Source organism: Salvia miltiorrhiza, chromosome 2 (genome assembly GCF_028751815.1).
Source record: "Salvia miltiorrhiza cultivar Shanhuang (shh) chromosome 2, IMPLAD_Smil_shh, whole genome shotgun sequence".
Taxonomy (NCBI): domain Eukaryota; kingdom Viridiplantae; phylum Streptophyta; class Magnoliopsida; order Lamiales; family Lamiaceae; genus Salvia; species Salvia miltiorrhiza.
Genome location: NC_080388.1, coordinates 58,390,394 through 58,417,733, shown reverse-complemented (window position 1 = coordinate 58,417,733; position 27,340 = coordinate 58,390,394). Strand labels below are relative to the sequence as shown.

At 36.4% G+C, this 27,340-nt stretch overlaps 2 protein-coding genes and 1 long non-coding RNA gene across 7 annotated transcripts; all 3 read right to left on the bottom strand.

The window, feature by feature from the left end:
- Positions 1-966: 966 nt before the first annotated feature.
- Positions 967-4,325, bottom strand: LOC131010649 (uncharacterized). Of its 5 annotated transcripts, none has more exons than XM_057938277.1 (2): positions 4,137-4,325; positions 967-2,168 (listed from the first exon to the last, which is right to left on the bottom strand). In XM_057938277.1, exon 2 carries the CDS (start codon positions 2,073-2,075, stop codon positions 1,164-1,166), a length of 912 nt encoding a protein of 303 aa, XP_057794260.1. In that variant the 5' UTR covers positions 2,076-2,168; positions 4,137-4,325; the 3' UTR covers positions 967-1,163. The 5 variants fall into 5 exon arrangements, with proteins under 5 accessions (XP_057794260.1, XP_057794261.1, XP_057794262.1 ...); XM_057938278.1 differs by having other exon boundaries at positions 4,132-4,323; XM_057938279.1 differs by having other exon boundaries at positions 967-2,310; positions 4,137-4,316.
- A 3,942-nt stretch (positions 4,326-8,267) lies between these two features.
- Positions 8,268-10,654, bottom strand: LOC131010648 (zinc finger protein MAGPIE-like). The gene is made up of 3 exons (XM_057938276.1): positions 10,357-10,654; positions 9,868-10,264; positions 8,268-9,307 (listed from the first exon to the last, which is right to left on the bottom strand). The coding sequence occupies exons 1-3, from the start codon at positions 10,454-10,456 to the stop codon at positions 8,533-8,535; spliced, it is 1,272 nt and encodes a 423-aa protein (XP_057794259.1). The 5' UTR covers positions 10,457-10,654; the 3' UTR covers positions 8,268-8,532.
- A 7,103-nt stretch (positions 10,655-17,757) lies between these two features.
- Positions 17,758-19,709, bottom strand: LOC131010647 (uncharacterized). Its single transcript, XR_009096635.1, has 4 exons — positions 19,557-19,709; positions 19,164-19,230; positions 18,986-19,051; positions 17,758-18,154 (listed from the first exon to the last, which is right to left on the bottom strand). It is a non-coding gene; the product is annotated as an uncharacterized LOC131010647 (long non-coding RNA).
- Between the last annotated feature and the right edge of the window lie 7,631 nt (positions 19,710-27,340).

Below are 27,340 nucleotides of genomic sequence, written 5' to 3'. Positions count from 1 at the left end.
CATTTGAATTCAATCTACTCCCTTTTCAGTTCAGCTTAAACCAGCCAACAAATTGCTTGACATGAAAAAGAACTTCATAGGTTTTTTATGTACATTTATACAGTTTCTCTTTTTTGACATGCAAACCAAGATTTCCATGCTTCATAATTTCATATATAACTAAATCTGGAAGACATAAGAGAGGGGTGATACGGACACTGTGCTTAACTAAAGGGTAAAGGAGAGTCAGAATATTCACACCAATCTAATATTGGCTGTTGAGTGACAATACAATTTAGGGAAATAGTTGATCGTTCCTTAAAGCACACATAAGTCCAGCAACACAAAGATTATTAAGTACAGCTGAGACAGCGTAATGGATTTCAAACAATCACTTCGATGAAGCTTGATCATCCACAAGGTCTTAAACAACAAGAGAAAAAACAGGTAGAGATTCGATGCACATAAAACATGTGCCTGATTCAGCTGCTCCTATGATCGTCTACCTTTTTTCATGAATTATTCTTATTAAATAACCATATAATGTGTCAGAAGTGTTCTTTTAGCGATATCACATTTTTCATGGATGCCAAAGCCTCACCAAGCACACAAACATAAGCATCTTTCAGTGCATAAAAACTTAACTTCTTACCCAATATGTTTCTTGCAGGACTCATTAACGCGTAGTGGGAGACTCTTCCCTTCCATATTTCAATTGTTTCTTCTTGAGGATTAGCCATGATAGTGTACAATACAAAAGGCTGCACTACAACAAGATAGAGCAAAATCAAGTCACTCACAGATATGGTTGATAACTCGATGCAAGGACAAAATCATGTTACCTGTGAACAAGATTCTTGTATCTGTATCAAACTTACCTTCTTCATGCTGCAGATTTCAAAAAACTGAAACTCTTTCACAGACTCTTGAAACCATGGGAATTTAGAATTTCCATTCATCACATCCAAACTGAAAATGCTACAACGCTGAACCAAAAAATTCTCTTATAAATAGTGCAACACTGCTTATTAAAAATATCCATAACTACAAACTTGATCGCTAGCATCAGAAGCATTATGTTCAACAAAAAGCAAACGCCTCATCTAAAAAATCCCAGAATTATTCATGTTAAGATGGAATTAATTTGGGGAAAAGCCATCCTAATTCACAAAACAAGACAATTCTCAGTATTTCCCTCTCCACGAAAACCACTTTAGTTTCAACTGGTACCACAAAGGAGAAACCCCTAATATACCCTGTGCCAGTCTAGGATCAAACACATCAAACTGCACACGACTTAACGAATCGAGGATGACCTGCGTGGGCACAGCAGGCAGCAATACTGGGTGAGCCTCACGAGGCACTGTCTTAGCCAATGCACGAGCTTTCTGCAAATGCGCATTGGCAACGGATGCCATCTCAAAAACAACATTGCATAGCTCCTCACGAGAATCCATACGGATTTCAGATCGTCCACTCTGATTCACCAGCAGCCCGTGTTTCTCCGCAATCTCAGCAGGTATGTAAGGAAAATGGCGGTTCCGGCTGGCATGATACGGCAAGGATTTGATAAGCAACGTGAGTCCACTTGCCTTGCCGATATGTGATGCAGCATGATCTGCAGCAGTGGACTTAATACCGCCTGCTTCGAGTGTCGAGTATAAGATGGTTGACATGGTGTCCTCACCATATCTCTCCAATTCTTCCATGGTTTGTGGAATATCAGTAGGCTCTCTTTGGGCATCAATGATCCGAGCATCGATCGATCGCTTCAACCAGATCTTGCTAGCTTTATGTTGGGATGCCACAGAAGCAAGCGCCTGTGCTACTGGATGCTCGATTAACTTGTTCGAGAAGATCTTGTCGATAGCTTCTTGCCACCAAAGCAGCCGCATCAGCCCAATTCTGGGGTCGGAAGCCACATCCATTGCTCTCGCTGTCTCAACATTAAAAGCTCGGAGTGCAAAGGCGGATTTACGCACGTTTGGTGGAAGCTCGAGAAGGCATAGGTAGTGGTGGTAATCATAACTTCGTACTTGTTGAACGCAGTAGGAGAGAGCTGCTCGTACACCACTTGAACTGGAACTGCTGCTCATTGATCTGATGTGAGTGGCAAAGTCCAACGAGATGCTGCCTCATAGTCGAATTCTCATCAGGTTGGTGATTGACAGCCGATGTAGCATTGGAGACTGCTTTCAAGGAAATTATAGTTGAATATTAGGAAATGATCTAGATACCTTCAATCAAAGATCAACAATGGCCATGAGAGTTCGGCCGAGAAGGAGGTGAGGCAGGGCAAGAAGCCGTCTTGAATTTTAGACATCTGAACCGCTAGCAAGAAATATCATTTTTGTAACACTTATCAGTATTTATACTTTCAATCGACTTTTAAAATGAGTCAGTTACAAAATAAATTTTTTGCAGGACTTTTACATGTAATTGTTCGTATTCATATCCGTGAAACATATTGCGAATAGAAATTTCAGTCTCGTACTTTGGCGTTTTATGATTTGTTTATTCCATGCTTACAAACACCCAATCAAACTTGCAAAAATAGTATGTAATTTTTTATGACTCCATACAATATAGACAACAATAAATGGAAAGATTTATAACATTCAAAATCATGACAGTTAACACCAAAAAGCACATGATATTTGCATGATCACAAAAGGTGTTCCATATCTATATTTCTGATGAAAGAAGACAAGTATATACAAAGAACATGATGAACACGCATATTTACGTTGAAACCCAAGACGGGGAAAAACCACGGGCAGAGGAGAATTTCAGTATGAGTCGAAAAATAGAGTACAAAATCATCAAAAGGCGCATACACTAAAAACCTAGACAGAATCCCTCTATTTAGACAGGTACATTCCGTAGGGGCAAAGCCCCAACCATGTTGCAGAAAAGTATTCAACTTGCACCACAAGCCTCTTGGACTCGACCCAAACAATTCGGGTCACCAATATCAACAATATTCCTTATACAGCTACTACTACACTTATGAAGTCAACATAACAGGGCCATTTTTTTCAAGAGTCAATGGAATTTTTTTTCTTTCACAAAAATGTAGTATATTTTATTTAGACTTCTAAAGCAATAATAGATCTTCTAAAGTAACCAAGTAAAATGTTGTTATGTAGAGGAATAATTCTCAATAAGACTATACTTGTATGTTGAAATCAGTATACATTTGCAAAAATAAGAAATAAGAAATAAAAAATAAAAACGAAAAATTATTATTGTAGCTGAATGGGAAATTAGGCACGAAAAATATTTGCTTTGTAGGAATTATTATCTCTCTTTTTTCTTCATTTTTAGGTAAAAGTTAAGCTAATCCCCTTTCCTCTATAAATAGGTTGTAACAAGTCATCTTCTCTTGCATCCCATCTTTATGATTTTTTTGTTTTTTTTCGTGTGTGAATTAATTTAAAGATCGTGTGACCTGAGACTTTTGGCCTCAGACGTTAACCACACTACTACAGTACTACTAGATCAACACGCACACATTTTATGAATATTGTTGTTCCTCTTTTCTGTTATTCAATAAATACACACACACAAAAAAGAATACTAACAATAGGGTGTACATAATTTAGTGGAGACAAAACACAATCAATTTTCTCAAGTGATTTGCATCATGCCCATCAACATAAGGTCGGGCAACCGGATTATACAAAACAAAAATTCAAATAGATTGAAAATATATCTATTGTAATTTGAAAAGTTGTACTCCTATTCTACAATCACATTATCATAAATTCATAATTGGTGAAATCTACTAGGTAGAAATATATTCTTTTAACAACCCAGTCATTTATCAAATCATAGTGCTAGCTTGATTAAACAAGAATACTAGGACATGAACTTAATTCAAATCAAATTCTGTATAAAATAATTCTAATGACATTTGGGACTATTGGGCGTAACCCGACCCCGATTCTGCCTACAACCCCCACCCGACGTAGCTAGACGGGTACCTGAAAATACCCGATTTTAAATAAATTCTGGGCAAGTCGGGCAGTCGGAAACGAACGACAATCAGCCCTTCTCAATTTATAGTCAATATTAGCATTTAACCCTAGAAATTGATTTTAGGGCTCTAAAATTTGAAAATAAAGTTTTAGTAGGGTAGGGGATTCCCGCCTTACCTGGCGGTGTTGGAAGCTGCCTCTGTGGAGTCGCCGGAAGGGCCGACAGAAGCGCCGAAGCCGGAGGGAGGCGGGCGGCAGCGACCGGAGGAGGAATGGAAGGTTAGTTGTGCAAAGAAGAAGAAGCTGAGGCGTGGTGAAAGATTTAGGCTTTCCTGCCTTTTTCATTTTTCTTTCCTTCTCTATTGCAACTTATTTTTTCTTTTCTTTTTTACTTAAAAAAAAAAAAAAGAAAAACTCAGAATGATTTTGAACGTGGTGGGCTGGCCCAAAAGGGTAATGCCACTTGCCCTCAAAAATAAAAAACGATAAGGGTAAGGCCACTTAGGTTTGTATTGATTTTTGTTGATCTTTCTTCTAATCTTGTCCTCTTTTTCCAATATAATTTTTTTTCCCATATATTGATATAGAAATAAACAATATCTAAAAGTCATGATAGAAAATCACATTTTTAAATGACACTTTTTTATTTGATTGAAAAAGTCGTGCAATAGGTTGATCTGCAAAATGCAGACACAATTGATTGGTGTAGAAGTTAATTTTTATCGTTTTTTTTAATTTATTTTTTTTATCCTATTCTACAACCGATTGTGTTGGACTGTGAGAAAAACATAGCCTAATACTCAATGGAAGTAGGGATGGCAATGGATCTTGAACCCGGTCCAGATCCGTGGATCCAGATCCGTTTTTACGGATCTGGATCTCATTCTTTTGGACCCGCAGATCTGGATCTCATTTTCTAAAACGGATCTGGATCTGGATCTTGAAATTTGAGATCCGGATCCGACCCAGATCCGACCCGTGGATCCGATTTTATTTAAAATATAGTATTATTTATTTTTTATATCTATTTTATTAATAGTATTAGATATATTAAAAAAATTAAATTAATAGAAAAATTAGCATAACTTTGAAAATTGAAACCACTCTCTCTGCCAATCTCAGACTCTCGGTTCCTCTCCCAATCTCCCTCACTCTGCCGCCTCAGCCACTCTCCCTCACTCCCTCGCCCAACCGCAGCACGCCGCCTTACCAGTTCGCTGTCTGCCGCCTCACCAGTTCGGCCGCCAACCGTCGGCGAAGGCGGGGACAGCAGCAGACGCCGTCTTACCAGTTCGCCGCGGCGCCGCCCCTCTTTCCCTTCTCAGGCCGCATGCGTCCGGTCTCCATCTCCATCTCAGGCCGCCTGCGTCCGGTCGCCGCCTGACTCCACCACCGCCAGTCTCCGATCCATCTTAGGCCAGTTTCTAATTTTGTCAAAAGTGATTTGATTCTCTGATTTTGTCTAATTTTTTTACTTATTTTCTCTTTTGCAACTCTCAAAATTTATTTGGAGCTAATACTGGGACCATGTGATTTTCAAATTGGGTGTTATCTTGCTGTTATCCTGATTGAGAGAAATAGTTGATTATCTATCTGAATTTTGGTAGATTAGCTCGATTGTGTGGTTAATATTGATATATTTTGCTCATGCTATGAAGACAATTGAAATATTTTTCATTATGAAAATTAGATGTTGTTAATTTTGTGATTTATTTTTTAATTTAATTTAAAAACAGTAGATCCATGGATTTGGACCCGCGGATCTGACGGATCTGGATCTGGATCCAAAATTTTCAGATCCGCGGATCTGGATCCGGATCTGGATCTGGTATATGAAAACGGATCTGAATCTGGTATTGACCAGATCCGGTCCAGATCCGGCCCGTTGCCATCCCTAAATGGAAGAAGAGGAAAAATATATTTAATTTAAATTTAAATAATTATAATTTATTTACTTTAATTACATTCTTAATTATTTTAACGTCAAATTAAATATTTTATCATGATCTCTAATTTAAGATACACATTAAATATTTTTTCATGAATGAAAATAATATATATATTTTTATATGGGCCAAATAATATTATTAATATTGTTTCACCATTTATCTCGATTTGTCTTCTCCCGATCTCTTTATAATGGCGGAAAAATCCCCTTCTTCTCCGTCAAGGTGGGTCGATGTGTACCGCTAGCGCACCGAGATGCCACTTCAACGCCACCCCCTCCCCCAGCCCCTTGCAAGTTGCAATGAAATGTTTGAATCGTGGGGGAGGCGGCGATAGGGCTGTAAACCCTAACCTAGCACCACCCTATTTTTTCGCTTCTTCGTCTTCAGTGGATCACTGGATCTATTCCCTGGCCAACCCCCCGCCTCTATGAAAATGTTCGACGAGTATGGAGGCGGCCTCCTATCTCTCACGACTGACGATATCTCCGACGATGAGGCGGATTTGTCTTACGTGAACACCACCCTTGCATCCGATGTTGAAGATGTTTGTAATTTATCATTTAAAGTTTTAAAAAAATATTTTAAAAAATAAAAATAAAAATCAGATTATGAATTTTTTTTTGAGTTAAAAATAATTCAAAATTACTAATTATATAGATAATAATTTAACCTCAAACCTACAAATATACTTAAAACAACTAAACACAAATTCTTTAAATTCCGTGTCGAAAAGAAACGCCTCAAGTTCGACAGGACGGGGAGTATAAGAGCATCCGCAATGGGCTTACTTGATAGCCTACTTGATAGTGGGTTGTGTTATTGAGTAAGTAGTACTGCATTGGGGTTACTTGACCAACTTGATAACATTAGTTTTGATTTTTATGTTTTTTATTTAAATTTAATTGCTCAAATTTAAATAGCATATTTTTCTAATAGTTAAATACGCCATTAAACTAAAACATCATTAAAAATTACATAAAATTTAAAAACACCATAAAAAATTACATAAAAATTAAAAACACCTAAAACCATCATTAAAATTACATAATTAAAATCCTAGTCTAGACCACGACGCCTGAGCACGTCGGCTGCCATGGACGCGTGCAATGCCCTTTGTGTGTCCGTCATGTGCGTCGTATCCGCACTCAGGAGCTACATATCGAGCTCCCTCTCCTTGATATCGTTCCTCCGCGTGTATTGGGTGGTGAATGCCCTCATCTGTTGGTCGGACCTGTCCAACCTCTCCACTATTTCGGGTGGAGGCTTCGAGCTCGTCTTCGACGCCGACGCCTTCCCTTTCCCCTTCGCCGCCTTGTTGCCAATGGGCCGGGAAGAAGAGATCTCCTCGCCCGACGCCGAGGTGGTAAAGCCGCCCTCTTCCGTAGTCTTTGTCCTCTTGGAGGCGTGCACGTCTCCGGCGAGGTACATCGACTTGAACTTGAGATTATTTCGGAGAACTCTCCACGCATTCCAATAGTTGAATGCAACCTTTTGTGGGCTTCGACCCTTGAAGAGGATTTGGGCCTTGTCCCGGAGCATATCGTCGGAATGGCCGGAAGGCCAATTGTGTTGCGTCTCCGTCCAAATAGCTTCCCAGAGACGCACATCCGCGCTCACTCGGGCCCAGTGGCCTTGAAGTTGCCGGATCTTAAGGTCGACGCCGATGATGGGGTTGACACGTGCTCGGATCCGTCCCCAATACGCCTCCGCCTTCTGATCCGTCCCACGGATGGCGTCGTTCGTCTCCTCCGCCCAAACTTGGACGATGAGATCCGTATGCTCGGGAAGGTAAGTATGACGGATCCTCACTTCCTTGTCGTGCTTGATTTTGTTGACCATTTCCTTCCTCCGGCCGCCCTTCTTTGGTTTGGAGCCACTCTGCTCTGCACTGACTGGTTCCTCCTTGGCTGGGGTCTCCTCCAAGTTGATTCCTCCCATATCGGGGTGATAATCGGCGGAGAGATCGGGGCACCAATTAGGATCATAGAAAGGGTTGTGTGGATCCATGAAGGAATAAAATTAGAAGAGAAATGGAGGAGAAGAAAATTGGAGGAGAAGAAATGTGAAGAAAAATGGAGAAGATGGGGTTTTTTAAAGAGGAGAAGAAGAAGAAGAAAAAAAAAATGGAAACAGTCGGTCAAAGCACGGAGATCGAGGAAAAACAGTCAAAATTTTCATTTAAAATTCGAATTTCACTATTTTTTTTATTATTAAATTAAGGCGCGTGCATTCCCTCTCCCCCCATCGTACATACTCGAAGATTCGAGTATCCCTCGAGTAGGTGCCCCCGGCAACGCCCTACTCAAGTGCAACGCTCTACTCGAGTAGGCACTCGAGTAAGGGCGTTGCCAATGCTCTGACAACTTTTATGATTGTTTAATCAAACACAAGATGCATGGATATGTTCTTCTTCTCTCTAAATACATATTTCTGTGCATTCTTCTTCCTTCTTCTGTGTCCTTTCCCCACTCTCTCTCTCTCTCTCACTTTATTCCCATATTTTAACGACCCATCCTGATACAACATGATATGCATATTTTAACGACCCATCCTGATACAACATGATATGCATATATATCCATCAACAACAATATTCTTAATTTGTTAATGCAAGAATCCTGATGTCATATCCACCCATTGATTGATGATGGATTGCAGATTGTGTGCATCCCAACCCCAAGAAAATCCCTCGTCTCTCCTAACCTTATCTCCTCATCACTGAGGAGCACCCTACGACACCGTTTTGGAGGAGGGTACATCTCCATCTGACGATTCGACGTCACCGAGATCTCCACGTCACTCCCTAGCCCACTCGTAGCCGAGTTGGTTGTACTGTACAACCCACAAAGCTTGTCCCCATCTTCCTCACGACCGCCAAACTTCCCTAGGATGTTGGAGGAGTCCTCGGTAATACTTGTCGTGGCTCCAATCTGCGCCGCCCTCTGCAGCAAAGCCGTTGCAGAGATGGCCGCGCAGTTCTGCTGCTGCTGCTGAGCACTGAAGAGGGACGAAACGCTAACCTCTTTCATCATAGGGATTAATATTGGGTTTTGATTGGGGAATTCTTTACCAAAATCCCAATTCATCATCATCTGGAATGAAGATGATGGCGGATTGGGGTTGTGAATGAGATGGCTCATTTCTTCGAGGTTTTTATTATGATGGGCAATGTTGGGTTGAGCTACCCATCGAGGGATCATATTTTGGTGGTTGCTCGAGTTCGATTTGAAGATGGGAGGGAGCAAGTGTTGTTGCCCTAACCCTAGGGATGATCCGATGAAATGGTAGTTGAGATTTGGTGCGGCTTGATTGCTGCTCATGTGTGATGCTGCTGTGAATCTTGCTGTTTCTTCAGCTAGGGCGTCGCAGAAGGCTCTGTGAGTGATGAAGCTGTCTCTCCTGCTCATGTACAACACAACTTGTTCATTATATGTGTCTTTGTGTGCCCAATTCTTAATATTGAGGAATACGTAAAAATATTTTTTGTTTCCCACTACTAAATTCGTTATTTTGATAATATTCAATGTACATACAAAAAAATATTATTAATACTAATATTTATTGCTAAAATTAATTTAAAAAAATGTGTACCTAAAATTATGAAATAATTAAATCGATTATTCAATTACTAACTAAAAAGTATAAATTAAATGCTAAAAAATAAGTATAAGCACTAATCGAATTTAAGGAATTCCCAAGCGGTAATTCTAAAATCAAACTAATTAAAGCTAGCTAGCACAAAGAACTGAAACTAAACGAACAAGAAGCTTGTGTTAAGAAGGGCCGGGTTTTATAAATTTAATTTGTAAGTCGAAACATTTGAAGGTTGAAGAAACCAATTTGTGGAAGGAAAAACTAACAAAAACTGTTTCTAGCTGCACAAAAAAACCAACAAATCAATTGAAGAAACACACCTACGTATAGAAAGTAGTAATAATAAAAAAGACATATATATATACCTTGAAAAAGTAGTAGCACAATCACATTTGTATTCCCTAGTGCCACAAGTCTTGTAGTGTGCCTTCCAATCGGAATGCACGGCGTAGCGCTTGGAGCATTTGTCGCACTTCCACTTCTTGTCGCCATGCTTCCTGCAGAAATGCTTCTTGATCCCGGTGAGATCCCCGAGAGCCCTGGAGGCGTGGTGGTGCACGCACGTCTTCTCCGGGCACACGTACACGCGCTTCCGTATCTCCTTGCTCGTCCTCTGCTTCAGCTTCCACGGCAGGTTGTGGCCCCTCTTGTGCAGCTGCAGATTCTGATCTCGTTGGAAACCCTTCCCGCATATCTCGCACAAGAACCGCTTCGTCGCCATTAGGGTTTTTGGCGACAGCGCCATCACCTCCGCCTCCGGATCTGTTTCTTTCACAACATATATCCATCATTAATTCAAATTTATACTCCCGCGCGCTATATCATCTACTATATAGTTTGAAGAATTTGGGAACCTGGATTTCCGGGAAGGTTTCGCTTCTTCTTTAATGGAGGAGGATTGGATGCTTGGACGGCCTCGTTTACAGTTGAGACTGCTTCTTCCTCCGTCGTCATGTTCGATATGATGTTTGTGTTTCTGTGGATCAATCTATGAGCTGATGGGATTTTGTTTTAAGCTACTTGATGAAGAATTGGAAGGATACTCTCTCTCTCCCTCTCCAAACTAGTGAGAATGAGCTGAGTGGCTGGATTGTTAAGGTTTAAATCTTATTTAACTAACTCAAATTGCTGATACTGTTGATTTGACAGACTCGGGTGAGATTTTTATGTTGTAGGAATATTATTACATTTATTTCTGGATCGAATATGCTACAGATTCATAAAATTATAAAAAAATTAATGGTAATGTCGGGGTAGCTAGGGTGGAGAGAAAGAGCTAGTGCATGATGACGCAGATGTTGAGGGTCCAAAAAAGGTTGCGAGTGTATGCCTTTTTGGTTGGAATGATTATCCCATACTTGTTTTGCTTTTTGTTTTTCTATATATTAATATTATGCTAAAACATATTTCCAATCACAACTAGTGGTTGATTGAATCTGTAAGAGCCCCAGTTCCAAATTGTATAATTCGAGTTGATCCGACTGATATTGACATGCGCGCGATATTGTAGTTATATATATTATTTAAATATAATATTAATCACTACCAATTAAAAAAAATTATCCGTGACATGAGGCCTGATAGCTAATATTCGTATGATAAAAATTAGTGGCGTTTAAAAATATAGTAACTATTAGTGATGAGCTATCATCAAATATTACTATTTTTAATGATACGCATAATAGCTACCAAACTTATCATATCACTAGTAATTTTTTTTTAGTGAATGTAATTTTTACTACTAGTATTTCATATATATTCCATGTTGAACCCAAATTTGTTTACTATCTCATGCTAAATCAATACCCTCAAAATTTCAACACATATTCATTACATACCGATCGAAAAGTCTCATTTTCTAATTTAAAATGTCTTATTCCATTTTGAGACATTAGATATATAACAAATATCTTCAACATAATCTATAAATTATACAATAAGCCACAAAAAGACTACTTAATTAATTTCTACATTATCTCTCTTAGTTGATTCGGCAAAAATACGAAAAAAAACTATTTTATTTTTCTAATTTTATTACAAACAACCTAAATTATATATAGAGTCCACATACAAATTGATGAGAAGTGAAGTACGCGTGTATCCAGAGTGTAGCAAATGGCGATGGTCAGAGCTGAACCCGATCAGAGGAGAATCGCCTTAATTAGCATTCCTCGAAGAGTTGCCATTCCCTGAAGGCATCTGCGGACTTTGAATGGTGTTTCCACTGAGTGAGCGGTCAGCGCTGCCGGCTTGACCGTACTGGAATATGTCAGCGCTGTGCAACAGAAAAAGCAGACATACCACTACTGACACATCCGAAGGTTATCTGAGTGGATCGAGCTTTTTCGCCAACTAATTTAGTGATTGTACGAGAATCGGGAATGACCTCTTTACCCTTCTTATATATCTCTATAAATAGTGATCTCATTTCTCATTGTAAGGTTACGCAATATGAAATACAACACCTTTTCTCTTTTCTTCTACATCTTGGCTTAAACTTACCAACGATCGTTACTAACAGGTGAAACACCCCTCTTCTAACACTACAATATGCAATTACTGAACTTATCACAAATTATACACTATCCATTCTCATATAACAAAAATTAATAAAAGGCATCCACTAAGATTTAAAAAAAAAAAAGAACTCCTTAAAAATTAACCAATTTTTGTGTTATAAGACAATTTTGTCATTTGTCTGAATGTCTGTCGTGCCAAGTGTTTTGGCACAATTTCATACTATTCGTGTCAAGGTCTGTCACGAAAGCACTTGTGACGAATTATAACAATATGTCATTTCGTACTATTCGTCTCAAATCTATCGAGCTAGCAGTTGGGACGAATGGCATGAATATGTCATTTCATACAATTCGTCTAACAAAAATATCGTTCCAATAAGAATACTATAGACTTGCAGTTTGTTCTATCAAATCCAACTATAATTGAAGAACAAAATTTGTATCAACATTTTATTCACTTTCCAAACAATACAATTATAAATCATATGAGAAAATTAACACAAACCTAACGCAAAATTTAACTAACTCCCTAAACTAAAGGAAGGCATCGTGCGTTGTGCGACGGTGATGAATTGGGAAGGCTAGAGATTGGTTTCTTCCTCACCTCAATCCTACGCACTTGGCATGGATGGATCGAATTCGTCTCCAGTCTCCAGCTATGCACTCTTCACGATTGGAACAAAATTATTTTTCGTTCCACTCGTTCCTCGCATATGCGAGTTGGATCTCGGGGCGGCTAGCACGAATGGCTTAATTCTCACCAATCGTACCAGCGATCTTGGTACGGATGGAATGGATACAGTAAGTGGGCTCATTGGCCCCTTCTATCTCCTTCATTTGATACGATAGATCTTGGCACGGATGGTAACGTTTCATTCTATTTTTTTTTTATTTGGATTTTCATCTCATAATTTTCGGAGATCTAGAACTCCTTGAACTATTATGACTTCTGGAACTTATATTTCATCGAATTCTGGAGGAGAAGATGTTGATGGCGAAAACGAAGAAAATCGGATAGAGAGGGGCTCGTCCGATGTATATATATATATAGGGGTGGTTATTCAATAAACCACCCTTATTTTAAGAATTAAGAACCAACAAAAATGCATGAATTTTATGTATAACACGCATGAATAAACTGTATAAAGGTATGAATTGCAAAAAATATTTTTTTATTACCTTTGGGATTCGAACTCAGGAGCATGAATTTATCCAACAAGGTGATGAATCAACCGTAGATCTTGATGATCTAAGGGCTGAAAATGGTTCCTAATTTATATTTTAAGAAGCGTTCTTATTTTAGCCTTCCCCTATATATATATATATATATATATATATATATATATATATATATATATATAGGGGCGCGCTTCAGTGAGACCCCCTATTTTTCGTGTAACATGAGTACAATGAATAAGACATATAATACTAATGAACAAAACACATATCTAATGAACAAGATGTATATACTGATGAAAAATAAAATTTAAAAAATTCGTAATGAATAAGACATATATACTGATGAACAACACAGTATATACTGATGAATAACAAAATTTAAAATATTCTGCTCCCTCCATGATTCGAACCCTGCGAAAAAAAATCACCCTCCAGATACAATATCAGCCATAGGATTGACAAAATAAACGCATCAGATCGTGCCCTAGATCTCACTAAAATTATGGGGTCTCATTGGAGCGGCCCTATATATATATATATATATATATATATATATATATATATATATATATATATATATATATAGGGTTAGGCTAAAATAAGAACTACATTTAGGATATAAATTAAGAACCATTATAAGCCAGCTGATCTCTAAAGATAAACGACCAGATTTGATCCAGATTTTATGTCACGACCGAACTTTAATTAAGGATAATTAAGCCGGGAAAACCATGACTGGGGAAGGGAAATTAAGAAGCGGGTTTAGAAAGGGGCGCATAATACAAAGGTACTCGAAGAACTTGTATACGCGTTATATTCCTTAAAAGGAAAAAGGCATCGTTAGGGGCTTGGCTAAAACATTATCAGAGTTTGCAACGGAAGGCGTAACTGAAATAATCAGTGTTTACAGCGGAATGCATAACTGAGATACATGTATGAAGACATGTATCCTTTCTGAGCCTACTTTAAGTTCGACAAAAACTCCACTCAGCAACACTTCATCGCCCATCACAGCTCAACCTGCACAAACATAAACAACGAAGGGCTAACTACAAGAGTACTTAGTGGGCAGTTGCCAAGCATATAACATAACATCAACAACAAAACACAACATCGCATAAGAGGCATAAGTTTCTTTCAAATCCTTTGCTCATTAAACATTTCCAAATTCATAAACAGCATGAGCGCATTCTTCATCATTAACAATCATAAACACGCATCGTGTCGTGGAGAAGGCCTTCCCCAACGAACACGGGCATCGCGCCGTGAAGAGGGCCTCCCTCAGCGGTCACGGCATCGTACTATTGAGGGAGGCCTCCCCCAATAGACGCTGTAACACTGGCATGCTGGCATCGCACCGCTAGGGAGGCCTCCCTCAGCGGACACGGGCATCGCGCCGTGAGGAAGGCCCTCCTCAGCGGACACGGCATCGTACTGTTGAGGGAGGCCTCCCCCAACAGACGCAAGCATCAAACATAAGCATAAACTTATCAGCGTAAAGCATTCAAGCGTAAATAAGCGTAATCAAGCGTAAATTACATAGGGCGTAAATAGTATAAACATCATAGCGTAAATCATTTAACGTGCAACATAATAAAGCTTAACTCATTTAAGCGTAATAAAGCATACCACACTTGAAGATCCAATTTGCATTTTAAAGCATAACACTTGCATAGCATTTTATTTACGCGTAAGAAATTGCCCACCTGATAGCAAGGTTTTGCTAAGGTACTGTGACTCCTTGAGTAATTCTTACTCTCGCGTTTGACCTTAATCACGAGAATATAAAATAAGACATTGGCTCGAGGAAAATTCTCAATTAATGAGAAAGCGTAATTTAACTGTGCATGAATCTTGTATGCATGAACTAATCTTCTGAGCGATAATCGGGAATTCTACTATTAATCCTCGTTAATAGATTTAGCTAATTCTCGTCTAGCGTGGTCGAATAGAACTTTAAAATCCTTAATATGAATTATTTTGAATCATTTCATCTCAACAAAACTGTAGAGACTCAACTTCAACTAATAAACTGCTTTGACTCCGAACTCATATGGAGTCTAATTTTATATCAATAGAAACCTCTTTGAGTCTAGTTTAATTGAAAAAAAAGTATGTTGAAAAACTCCAAGTAGTTTAAGAGATATAGCGATTTTCCCATCGCCTACCAGATTCGGCAGTTTCTGCCAATTGAAAATCCAGATTTTTGAAAAATAGCAAACGTTACCGGAATGACCTAAAATTGTATATGCAGTTAGCTAACACATATATCGTTATAAAATAAAAATTTGAGAGCTAAATATCAACATATGGTTACTGAAATAATTAACCTAATCATCTTCCTCATGACAGTTTCAGCAGATACTGGCAGTAGACATCTTGAATTTTAAAAGGGTAGTAAACAAAGTTCAAATGACATGAAACTTTGTACGAATATTCACCACACTCCCATATATACCCCAGAAATTTCCCATAATATAATAGAAACGGGAATGCATCGAAATAAGGGCGTCAACTTACCCCTGTCCGAGTGAGCACTAATGGAAGTTGTTCACCGGGGGTTTTTCTGGTCGTCGTTCCGCGATGGTGTTTAGCCGCGAAGGTCTACGACTTAGTTTTCCTCGTGCGAGGTAAACCAGGCTACACAAAGGTGGTTTCTCGATCCTTTTTCGTCGTAAGGATGGTGAGAAACGAAGGCCGTTAGTTGGCCGGTTGCTAAGTCGGGAATTCGACGTTGGCCGCCGAAGGATATTGCGGCCTTCGGTCAGGAAAATACAGAGAAGGCTTCGGCCTTTCGATTGTTGGATTTGGTAGCCTGAAGATGGAGGAACAAGTACACGTTGCCGGTTCACGGCCTAATGGCTGGTCGGCGAAGAAACGGGCCGGCGAAGGGAGCTTCCTTGAGCTCTTGCAATTAAGAAACTTAAGATTTTACGATAATGGGGTATTGCTTTTGCGGAAGTGGAATAGGTGTGGTGACGAGTATTGAACTGATAACTTGTGAATATATAGAGGAATTTCTGCAGACAACAGAATCAAAATGGTGGAAATTTTTTTGGTACCGGGAGTTGCAACTTTTGAAGATTTGCATGCTGCAATTGTTGAAATTTGCATCATTTGACAATTGTGATCTTGTCGTGAAATTTCTTCCTTGGCGTGCTGAAGCTTTTGAAAATTGAAGATGAATAGTTGTAGTAATGATATGATGAAGGGGTTGGTGTAATAGTGTAGTGATTCGACTATTTATCGTGATCTAATTTCTCATAGTTCGTACTTGTTTCTGTAATAATTCTCTAATTCTCGATAATTAAGTACTCGTCGTATTTATCTAAATTAAATCCTCAGACTTGGGATTTAATACTTGAAAGTCGGAATTAATTCACGACTTAATATTAACTCATATAGTGCGGAGTAAATAAAATTATTATTCGCATATGCTTAAGTTATAATTCTATCAACTTGATCTAAGTAACACGATTTATAAAATCGGTTATAAGCCTAGAATTTCTAATAATATTGATTGAATTCATCAACAGGTAAAATAAAGTTTCAAACATGTAGCTAAACCAATAAATTTAATTATTGGTTTGATTCGTGACTGAATATTAAATCGCAACTCTGCATCTCTTATACAGACTTTTGCTGAAATAATATTATCTTAATATAATAATCTCAAGTGATAATTAAATATGCAAAAGAAATATCGTAATTAATGCAACTATTTATTCTAATATGTATTTAAAAGAGCGGGGCATCACATTTTATGCATCAAATTCACGGTACTTTCAATATTTGGATACAAAGGTAATTTCAATTTCATAGTGGTTATCTTTTCCATAATTAAAGGGATCGTTTACATCAATAACAATTACTGAATTGATCTCATTATTTCTTTATCATTCTTAAATACTCAAACACGCAAACAAAAAAAGAAGAAGATAATATATAACTTCACGCAGCAGTAAAATTTTTGCCTATTCACACGCATATAATAATTATTCACATACTAATTCATCTTATTCATACACATACACTGAAATATTCGTATAACGAAGCATCATACTCATGTATTATCTACAAACTGAATTATTCATGCAAACTGAAATATTACCTACAAACTAAATTATTCATGTATTATTGCATCATATTCACGCACTTGCTGAATGAGTCAGTACCGATTGCATGATTATAGTGAACATAAAAACTTTGGTATAAAATTAAATTAACGATTAAAAAATTTGGTACTTTAATTGTGGTTTCAAATCGATACCCAGATTAATAGGTATAGTTTCGCCTTCTTGATATATAAATGAATGACTACATACTTGTCATAATATTTCATTTCTAACTTGTATATTCATATTGTTGGATTGTATGCACAAATATTTTACATATTATTAGTGCAGATCATAAACAAAAATCATACATTTACATCAATTAAATGTTCATACATCATGAGGCTAAACATGAAAATTATTATTTTAGATAATAACAATAGATCACAAAACCCAACAATTTAATAAACCAATTTTCAGGCTAAAGCATGAACCAATAATTTAATAAACCAACATCATGTTAATCATGAAATTTATTATTTTGGATAATAACAAGAGATCACAAAAATCCATCTCGTATATTGTTTACGCCAAACTCATCTAAAAAAAATTATTTTTCAAACGCAAAACATAACTAAAAGTTTCATGCCTATATATTGTCGAAAAATAATAATTAAGATATCACTTTCCAAGCAACATGAAGTCAACGTTGGAATTCGCAGCCTCCACACCAGATTCAAAACTAAGCTTTGCACTTGTCTCCATTGCGTTGTGAATACTGTTCTTATCCCATATACTGTAATTCCCAAATTTTCCTTTCCACGCCTTGCAATGTTTGTACTGACACGAGGCATGTTATGTAGTTCTTCAGCTACAGTAACCTATGCGGTGCACCCGATCTGCACATGATTAGAAAATATAATTAATTCCTCAAGTAAAAAAAATTCGTGTGCATAATCTAATGATGTATAAATAATTATTTAAACTGGTTTTTTCACAACACACCACGACTCAAATATATAATTTATCACCCTCACTCGAGTCGCACTTCATTCATCATAATTCGCATGTTGGGACTAATAAAGATGTGAATTTTATCACTAATCATGCGAATAATGATGATACATGTGAAATGTACCAATAATTATATTAACTGATTTTTCACAACACACCATGACTCAAATAAATAATTTATCACCCATCACTCGATTCACACTTCATTCATCGTAATTCGCACATAAATCATCATAATTCGCAACTGAGAGATCAGTTACAACTACATGCACAAGTATATGGAATTAGGCCATGTAACCTAATTCACACGCTACTCATGACAATTTGCACATTAATCATAAAAATTCACACGTAATCTACCATATATCATATAAACACACAAGTATATGGAATAAAGCCATGTCAATCGATTCACACACTAGTCCTGATAATTCGCATACTACATCAAAATAATTCACATCTAAACCTACTTTATTTCACAAATGTAGACAAGCCAACAGATAAAAGCCATTTTACTATATTCACACCTCATGCATCATAATTCGTACACCACCATGCATAATTCGCATATTAATATACCCAATTGAATTCTAACTATGATGCCAATATTCATATTTAAATCATAATCCTCCTTAAATAGGATATAAGTCACGAATGTATGCATAATTTTAACGCATCAAAACAACATTTAACTAAATTAGTAATTAAACACTTACGTCAACCATAACATCTCCCTCAACCCCAACATTCGCTGTTGGTGCTAGAATTTGCGGCTCCTGAACCTATATATTCATTGTTGCCATCGAATCATTAGAAAATTAAGTGTAGTAATATCACATAAAGACCAATTAAAGAATGAAATAAAAAAAACAAAAAAAAAATTAAGTAACACACCTCATAACCCGTGGCTAGCCCCGAATGTCCATATCTCGTATTTGGCTGCGGTGTCCAAATCCGTGTTCTGCTTCACAACCATTACATTCAATAAAGCTTACAACAACACTAGTCCCAATTCATAAACCAACATAGCATAAATGGTTCTTCACACATCAATTACACATTTATTAAAATGAAATTCTAAAATTCTATGTGCGAATAATTAAGAGGAAATTCATGATTCAATATTTTTCTACAATATTACACATAATATCACCCCCCCCCCCCCCAAATTTTAATTAGTTATGCCAAGATTAATATAGGTGAAAAAACATCCACTCTGATGTAAATTAAGAACACGACCAACAAATAAAATTGAAATTTCATAGAATTTTGCATATTAAATCTAACCCTGTTGATTAGATCTTGTTCTCGCCATTGCGCCGTGAACGTCGCCGGAAAGTTGTTGAAATACAAGGATTTCAGCCTTCGATTCGGACCCCTTTGCTTCGCCGCCTCTAGTTATTTGCTCAGCCCCATTTTTTTACTCAAATGTCAATAAATGATTCATAGAATCCGGAAAGATATTATTTGGTATATGGAAAGTCAAAGAATAATGTCAAAATTACCCTCATCCTCGAAGCCAGCGCGAATTATTTAAGAAAATAAACGAATCAGTTGATACACCTAATATTTAATCTAAGCCGTTAAATTGAACTAGATCTAAGGTCAGTTTTAGTTCTTAAGTTATATGCTAAGGGGAGTTCAATGTATAACCGCCCCCTATATATATATATATATATATACATCGATAGAGAGAGTAGTGGAAGCGCTACGAACGAACTAGGATTTTAGAGGGAAAAATATTGCGACAATAGTAGGAAATAGAAAGAGAACCGGTGTTTTTTATCGAATCGGGATAAATATGTCTATAATTTATTAAAATTGTGTTTAAACATAATTATTAATTTTAATTTTAATTATTATAACAAAAACCACCTTAATCTTTAGATATATAGGTAGATCCTATGTGTGTATATATATAGTCAAATAAAGTTGAATTCCAAAGAGAACGACAAGTAAAACTAGCATAAAAAGGAAACAATCGTCCTTACCACAGTCTAGGCCATTCACCATTGGCTACCAAATTCCATCTCCCATTTCGATAAATGCCCCACTAACCAATAATTAATTCATATTAAAAAAAAAAACGAAATTTGAAAATTCACTCTAAATTTAAATGCAACTCATTCTTTCCCATCTACTTTCCAAGTTTTTAGGGCGTTCTTGATTAATATTTTATTTTTCACATAAATTGAGGTTTTTATGCCCTCTCACTGCAAGTTGTGATGTGACATTATTAACTAGTATATCCCAAACCTTTTTTTTTTTTTTGAGGGAAATCCCAAACCTTTTCTTAGACATACTTCCTCCGTCCCAACTTTTAGTATCCAACTTTTCTTTTTTGGTCGTACCACATTTTGGTATCCATTTTTATTTTTGGTAAAAGTAGGTGGGGCCCTTACTCCACTTTAATTATTTATTTCACTCACAACACATCAATCACTTTATTAAAATCCGTGCCGTTCTCAACTGAATACCAAAAGCCGGGACGGAGGGAGTAGTATATAATTGATTTTTTTTAATTATTTAATGACTCAGACTTCCCAATTAATTAATCATATGGGAGGCTGGATGACCTTCCTCCTAATTAGGGCTGGGAATCGGGTCGGGTTCGGGTACCCTACCCGAAAAAATCGGGTACCCGAACCCGAAAATACCCTAAACCCACTACTCGAACCCGACCCCGAATTTGAAATCGGGTACCCTAATACCCGACTCGGGTACCCGAGTCGGGTATTCGGGTACCCGAAATTACCCGGTGGTCCACAGCTGGGGACCGAAGACCCACAATCCCAGCAAGGGCACCCTGGTCCTCATACACGGCATCGGCGCCAACGCAATGTGGCAGTGGAACGAGTTCGTGTCGCCGCTGTCGGCGCGGTTCAACGTGTACGTTCCCGACCTGGTCTTCTTCGGGGAGTCGTACACATCGCGGCCGGAGCGGAGCGAGGCGTTCCAGGCGGAGTGCGTGTTCCGGGCCATGGAGGCGGCGGGGGTGCGCGGGAGGATGAGCGTGGTGGGGCTGAGCTACGGGGGGTTCGTGGCGTACAGCATGGCGGCGCGGTTCCCGGAGGCGGTGGAGCAGCGACTGTTGGGCGACTGGGCGAGGTCGCGGCTGGGGCGGCTGGAGTGGGGGCGGCGGCGGCAGGAAGGGGTGGGGGAGTTACAGATAATTAGGGCTGGGATTGGGGATTAAGTGGGCTGGGGGTTACATTTCAAAGGAACAGGCCGAACGGGAAGCAGTGGGCTGGGATTGGGAGTAATTTAAAATACATTTAATTAAAAATCGGGTAATTCGGGTATACCCGATACCCGATCGGGTATACCCGATACCCGATCGGGTATACCCGATACCCGATTTTTTCACACCCTAAATACCCGACCCCGATCCCGACCCCGATCCCGATTTTTTCGGGTATAGGGTACCCGATACCCAATTTTTTCGGGTCGGGTATCGGGTACCCGATTACCCGATCCCGAAATTCCCACCCCTACTCCTAATTCATATATTTAGGTGGATTTGGATTTGGATTTGGATGTTGGTTGCGAATTGGATTTGGATGTTAATTGGTTGCCAATATTTCTTCTAGCTAGATATTTGTTTTCCCGTATTTTATATTTTCTGAGGGCAATTACTTCTTCTAACACTAATGATACGCATATTCGAAGTTCTTGCAAGGGTTCAAAATATTGAACTTCATCCTTGCAACATGTTTATAATTCTTAAATTGTATTTTTAAAAAATTACATAAAATATTGATCAAAATATATAAGTGATGGGGCACTAAGCAATTATCATCAAGATAAAGTTTCATCCTTAAAGATATGGCTAGACAAAATTAAAGGTTAAGAGAGAGAGAGTTAGTTGGATGGTTTCCTTTACTATGACTGTTAGATGATATGCGTGATCACTTTATTTATTCTTTACTAGAACTACAGGTACTAAAGCGCCTAGATTTTGAGGAATATGTTGGAGTTATTTTTGAGTGTGTTTCAGATTTCCTAATTAATTATTAATTCTATAATTAATTCAACTTTCTTTCTTTTCCAACTAATTAACTCTAATTGGAGTGTTAGAATATATTTCACTCAAAACCCACATTAATATTGAGAACTCTCACTAAAATTCAATTTTGATCATATATATAAGGTCTGTTTCAGTAGGAAAACTCCCTTATAAAAAGAAGGAAGAAGAAATCTGAACCATTCATTGAAACTGAATGGACGATTGAGATCAAATCACTTTCTTATTTTAATTAATATTATTAATTACCGAAAATCTGATTTTGGTTCATATCCCGCAAGTTTGTTCTGGAAGTTCATATCCCGCAAATTTCTCACTTTCCATCCTATAAGTTGATTTGGTTTCAATATGTTCATGAAATATGTGTCAGTTGTTCATCGTATGTATATCAATGTTCAGAGAAATTTATAAAAAACAAGAAAAGTTCAACAAAAATATTTTGTATGTTCATCTACATATATCAACGTTCACTGTAATCATCGCATGTCTATCAATGTTCAGATGAATTTATAAAATACATGAAGAGTTCAACAAAAATATTTTGTATGTTCATCTCACTTTGTTGGATGAATTCATGGTCCCGAGTTTAAATCTCATAGGTAGCAAAAAAATTATTTTCAACAATTCATACATTTACACAACGAATTCATACGCTTTCTACATAGAATTCATACATTTTATATGTGTGTGGTTTGATTTGCATGGTTTAATAAAACCTTAAATTCAATAAAGGAAATAAAAAAGATCAAAACTGTTAACCTTAGGGTTTTCTTGATTTTAACTCTTTCCCAATAAAGTGGTGTTATTTGGCTACATTTTGATCAACCATAAATTAATCAAATTGAATAAAGAATTAATTGATTTTTTTTATCAAAATAAAAAAGGATTTAGATAGTTTTAGTGTTTTGTACCCATTGTAGTTTTTATAATTTTTTATTTTATTTTTTTTTAAAATAAAAAAACAAACATAAACATAAAAAATAGCTATAATGTGTACAAATCACTAAAACTAGTTAAATTCTTTTCTATTTTGAACTAAAAAATTTAAATAAATCAAGTTTTGTTTTTGTTTTTTTTAATTTGATTGGTTTATGGCCAGTCATAATGTGACTGCAAGCTTTATTGTTCCCAATAATGGCTCGTAAAAAAATCAATAATGCTATTTGGACAAAATTTGTCTGGACAAAATATAGTCAAATACTTTATAAAATAAATTTATTTTAAAATTTTGGTTCAAAATAAAATAGGATTTAGCTAGTTTTATTGTTTTCTTTATATTGTAATTTTTTAATAATCTTTTTAATTATTATTATTTTTAAAGTACACAAACTACAAATAAAATAACAAAAAATATAAAAATTGTTAAAAAATTACAATATGGAGAAAACAATAAAACTAACTAAATTCTTTTAAACTTGAATCAAAATTTATAAATAAATTAATTTTTTAAAAAAATTAACCTTATTTTTGTCCAAATAACACTACTCAAAATCAATAATGCTATTTGGACAATTAACAATTGTACATGCACGTGTGTGCTCGGGCTCTATTGATGGTGCTACCGAGCATAATTCAATCATGGTTTATTTCTTGAAAACTCAAAAATCTTGTAATCCAAATTCAAATTGTTAAAATAAAGGATGTAAATTTCGTACATGGACAGTGTTTTTTTGGAAGTGTGAGTAGTTGTGGGCTGACCTTTCCAGCACACAGCCTTTAATCATAATCATATAAGATTATGCTCAAAAGTCTTGTAAGGTTCGAATGAGATGATGTGATGCCGTCTTAAATTTTATCTATTAATTTTAAAAAATTATATTTCTATAACATTAGTAAATCTTTCATATATACGATTAACAATAAAATAGAATGTATCAATCCTTCATCATATCCTATATCAAATATACCTAATTCTTTTTCTTCTTATTTTTCTAAAATCTCCAACCTCACATCAATCTTTTATGAAATTTCATCAAAGAAAAGCTTATATATAAGAGCACTCCCAGCAGATCACCTAAATGCATCACTAACTCTAAATTTAGGCTAAAACAATTGAAAATGAGATATAAAAAAAATGCATCCAGCAGATCCCCTAAATTGGATGGGGCCCACAAAAAATTTTACACCTACCTAAATTCAATCTTAAATTTACACTCACCCTAAATTTATTTTAAGCTTATAATTAGTAGGGCCCACACATAATTATTGTTTTTATGTAGAAAATAGGAGATCTGGTGTATGCATTTATAAAATCGAGATCCTAAAATTAAATAGGAAAGCTTTAGGAAGAAATATAGGAGCATAATTTTAGGATTTCTGCTGGGAGTGCTCTAAAGACAATTTAGCTCTTAACAAAAAATTAATATATTCTAGCAAAATTCATTAAGGATTATTATAGTTTAAACTGTACCATCAATTTATTTTGGTCAAATAAAATTAAATAAAACATAATTTACATATAAATTATTTTATATACTATGATTATAAGTATAGTATTATGATGTAAAGTGGTTTCCCGTCGAAGACGGGTTACAAACTAGTTATTATGTATTTGCTTTATGGCCTTTGTTTAGAATTTAATCTTTGGATTTTAGTTGTTGAATTTAAGTGATTTCCGAATATTCTTTCCCATCGCCCACACTACTCTCACAGCCTTGCTGCTTCAACTTTCAAGATCCACCTCTTCCTTCACCATCTATAGCTAGCTACTTTAATTAATACCTCTCTCTCTCTCTCTCTCTCGTGTTTGAGGGTCTAGATCCACAGTGTGCATGCCCTGAATTTCGAAATTAAATCGATTTGAAAGTGAAGTTAAATTAATTTTATTTCATGAGCTAGAGATCTGAACAAACATACATCAGTAACGTGCACGTGTATATGAGAAGAAAATTTTGGAATTGTAAAATGTGAAGAAATAATACTAATGAGAATAGGTATATATGTTGAATTTGTACAGTACGTAATATGAATTTTATAAATATTAAAAATTCGTATATCGATATTTGTAAATAAAGAGTGTTAGTAAGGATAAAATATTAAAGAGGATGGTGGGATCATTACCTTAAAAGGAAAGTGACATAATCTTGACGGATGCTCGATATAGTTAGGGCTGGTAAACCGGTCGGTTCGGTTTTAACCGAACCGATTTACCGGTTAACCGGAACCGATTAAGGGCCATTTCCCTAACCGATAACCGAACCGATTATTGGACCGGTTAACCGATTAACCGGTCCGATTAATGGTTAACCGATCAAACCGATTAATCCACGATTTCTCAATTTGTCCGAATTTAACCAGTTAATTCGGTTAATCGGTTAACTGGTTAACCGAATTAACCAGTTTTTATTTAAAAAAAAAAACAAATTTGTAGAATGTGTTCAATAGGATTTGAACTCTTAACCTTTGAAAGAAAGAATAAGGTCTTATCCACTGCACCAACTCATAACTTATAATAATTTAGAACAAAATTTTTGTTATAGATACTTGAAATATTAATGTATTATTTAAATTAAAATATTAAAATATAAATTAATTAATTAAATGTAAAATAAACCGGTTAATCGGTTTAACCGGTTAACCGACCGGTTAAACCGATTAACCGATTAGTGATGAACACACTAACCGATAACCGAACCGAACCGGTAAAAACCGGTTATCGGTTAACCAAAAATCGGTTTTTTCGGTTCGGTTACGGTTAAAACCGATTAACCGGAACCGTTTTACCACCCCTAGATATAGTAATTTTTACATAATCTTGGCAGACGGATGGAGTACTATATATATATATATATATATATATATATATAGGGGGCCGCTCCAATGAGACCCCCTAATTTTAGTGAGATCTAGGGCACGATCTGGTGCGTTTATTTTATCAATCCTATGGCTGATATTGTATCTGGAGGGTGATTTTTTTTGCAGGGTTCGAATCCTGGAGGGAGCAGAATATTTTTAATTTTGTTATTCATCAGTATATACTGCATTGTTCATCAGTATATACGGCCCTGTTCATCAGTATATATGTCTTATTCAATACGAATTTTTTAAATTTTATTTTTTCATCAGTATATACATCTTGTTCATTAGATATATGTTTTGTTCATTAGTATTATATGTCTTATTCATTGTACTCATGTTACACGAAAAATAGAGGGTCTCACTGGAGCGCCCCCCTATATATATATATATATATATATATATATATATACAATGAGAGAGAGGGATTCCATAGAAAATGGAGAATGAATCTAAAATGTGCGAATAAATCAATAATTACTATGAACAAATCAATGTTTCGTAAAAATAGATATTTTCATCTAGATCTGAATCCTGAAGAGGGTGAAACTTTTACCATATTAAATAGATACATTTATTAATGAGTACTTATATTAGTTTATTCGTATAATTTATTGATTTATTCATGTATATATCGCCAAACACGTGGAATGACAACGCTAAGTGTAAGGGTGGATTATGTCAGCGCTGAGGGTAACAGAGTAACTTCCACCGCATAAGGGGCGGGTAACAACATGGGTCGCATGGCTGCAATACAGGAATAAAACGGAGATGTGCAGATTCACAGGGCTATATTTACTCAACTTTGATCGGCTTCATCGCTGGATAAGACGAAAAAAGGCCTTACAAGCACCTAGGATTACTGACACATAGGGTCCCATGGGTTGTTAGCCAGTACATGAAGGACGCATCTTTTGTATAGGAAAAGATAGAAATTACCCCAATCTAATTCTCTATATATATGTCATCCATTTATATTTCAGAGGCTACGCAATCATAATCAATACAACAGTTTATTATTCTATTTCAAACATCTGTGAACAAGTGATAACTTTGATCTCAAACCGTATAATTTAGACTCATTATTCTCGAACACATCAGATCCGATCTGAAAATTTGAAATTTGCTTAAAATTCAATCCGATCTGATCCGATCCAAAAACTCTGAACCAAATTTTAAAGTTTGATTTAGTTTGAATCAAATATTCGAATTTCGGATATTTTGCTTACCCCTACTACTTCATACCTTCACT